Source organism: Austrofundulus limnaeus, unplaced genomic scaffold (assembly GCF_001266775.1).
Source record: "Austrofundulus limnaeus strain Quisiro unplaced genomic scaffold, Austrofundulus_limnaeus-1.0 Scaffold476, whole genome shotgun sequence".
NCBI classification, from domain to species: domain Eukaryota; kingdom Metazoa; phylum Chordata; class Actinopteri; order Cyprinodontiformes; family Rivulidae; genus Austrofundulus; species Austrofundulus limnaeus.
In genome coordinates, this window is record NW_013952878.1 from 172991 (window position 1) to 175222 (window position 2232).

Sequence of the window (2232 nt, forward strand, 5' to 3'; positions counted from 1 at the left end):
GGGGGGTGGGGGTGCCTTGGACCTGATGGATAGAGCTTCATCAGAGCTAAACAACAAAAGAAATCTGAAGCTTCTATGTTTAATAGTTTTTGAGTTATAAGCATTTTTGCATGTCCTGACACCCACTCTTTGAAAGGAACCCCCTTCCTCAAATATGGGGTCTATCGTAAAACCGTGGCTGGCGCAGTGTAGGTCAGACTCAACTACAGCCCTGCCAAATTTCATGTTGATCAGTGCAGCCGTTTTTGTTTTACGGTTGTCCAAAAATCATTGGAAAAAAAAACAGTACAAAAACAATGACTCCCGCTTACGCTTCGCATAGTTAAATTCTAAAACATGAGGTAAAATTCAAATTTTTTTAAATTAATTGGTACATTTTAAGTGCATTTACTTTTTGGTTCATTTATATTTTTCTGCTTTTATTTGTCATGTCAGTTTCAGTCCTCTATACTTACAATCCAACAGTGCAAAATGTGAATTCTTGCCATTTTTTAAGTGGTCTTAAAACTTTGATCAGGAGTGTGGTGCACCACCTATCAGATCAAAACCATTCAGAAAACCCTTGTCCACAACATCCCAAAAGACATGTATTTTTGTTTTTTACATTGAGATGTGTTTTTCTGAAGATGCTGATTTACTGCAATTACACCTGACAACATTCTCAATGTGAAAAATACACTAAAATAAATATATCAATATAAAAGCAAAAAGTGTTATTCATGTCTCAAAGCTGTTTGGACTAAAGCTAAAACAAGCAAACAGGGAGTTCCCACAGAAAACACATCTATGTCCCAAAGGAGAAAGTTAATACATCGTCACCCATCAATGTGAGTCCTCCTTAAGTGGAAAAAAAACAAACAAAAAAACTGCAAACATGAAAAGCCAGATTTCTCACACTGAATGTATTCTACCTTCCTCAAAACGAAGGAAAAAACAATCAATGTGAGAGGGTTAGCAAACAACAAAACAACCCTTATGGGAGGGTTAGTACAAGTTGTCCCACTTCAGTCCAAGTCAGACCATGACTGGACCACTCACAATAGTTGGGGTCTGACTTAGTTCTACCGATGGGCCCCCTCAGGCACATCCTGCTTTCCTTCTTACATGTGACAGTGTGCCCTCGCTGGGTCCTACACGCTGAGCCCAGAGCAAACAGACAACTTTCATCTCAGCTTACAGAACAAAGATGTCAGTAAATGTGTTTAAATTCACACAAACACATGTACACACAGACTTCACAGCTTCAAACTGAAAGGTACTCATTGCAAAGTGTGAACTCAAACATAAAAAGATTATCCAACCTAAACTATAACAAACAGTGCGGTTTAAAGCGTTTACTCCAGTAGTTTTCTACATATATTGAAATACAGTGGTGGGCACCAGCCCGCTAATTGCGGACCTAAATATTTTGTTTGCGCTTTAGTGGTCTTACTAATTTTTATAATTCATAAGCAGATTTGCGCTTTCTAAAATTAAATGTGTTTTAATTTTTTTTTACCACTAATACTAACTATCTACCAGACATCATTATTTTGAACAGCAGAAGGTATGGCTGTCAATGAATCACAACACATGTGATCTATCCAACAACACCCCTCCCAGATAAACACGCATATTGTGAAGGTATACATCCTTGCTGACTGTTGCTTTGGGTCACGGTTCTCATTTCCCACAATGCTTTGTGTCTGCTTACGTAGCAGGAAGGCAGTGTTTAGTAGGGTTGGGCAATATTGGCAAAAAAATTAATCACGATTAATGTGTTGTATATAGCCGATAACGATTAATTTAAAGATTAATCCCCCAGAGTCCCTGGACACCCTTGTATCCTAGTCACATGACCAGTTTGTAGGGAGAAAATTGGCTCTTCGTAAAAATATGTTCCAAATTGTGTCAAAATTACAGACTTCAGGCTATACATCAAACTTTAAATTGTGTTGATAGATAAATAAATTAAGAGCTTTTTTAAATGTTCATCATGTTTGAAGTGGAGAGGAGCACCAAGCAGTCAGTCTGCCTGGTGGCATTAATCGTATTAATCGTCAAGTGCCAAAAAATAATCGATTAATGTTTTTCTGACGATTAATTGCACACGACTTTGGCAGGACTTTGGGTTGGGCTCTCCAATCTCTGGGGACGAGGTCACTGAGGTGGTCAAAAACCTCCTCAGTGGCAGGGCCCCGGGGGTGGATGAGATCCGCCCGGAGTTCCTCAAGGCTCTGGATGTTGTAGGGT

At 39.0% G+C, this 2232-nt stretch overlaps 1 protein-coding gene across 8 annotated transcripts in view; it reads right to left on the bottom strand.

Moving 5' to 3' along the window:
* LOC106529922 (syntaxin-binding protein 5) overlaps positions 1-2232 on the bottom strand; it is a 108537-nt gene that overhangs the window by 11454 nt on the left and 94851 nt on the right. For 4 of the 8 annotated variants that reach the window (XM_014025449.1, XM_014025443.1, XM_014025441.1 and 1 more), the window contains one exon: positions 1039-1137. The exons of the other annotated variants lie outside the window; for them this stretch is intronic. In XM_014025449.1, the coding sequence (XP_013880903.1) occupies positions 1039-1137 (99 nt within the window). The remainder of the gene's footprint in view (positions 1-1038; positions 1138-2232) is intronic. 8 annotated transcript variants of the gene reach the window in all.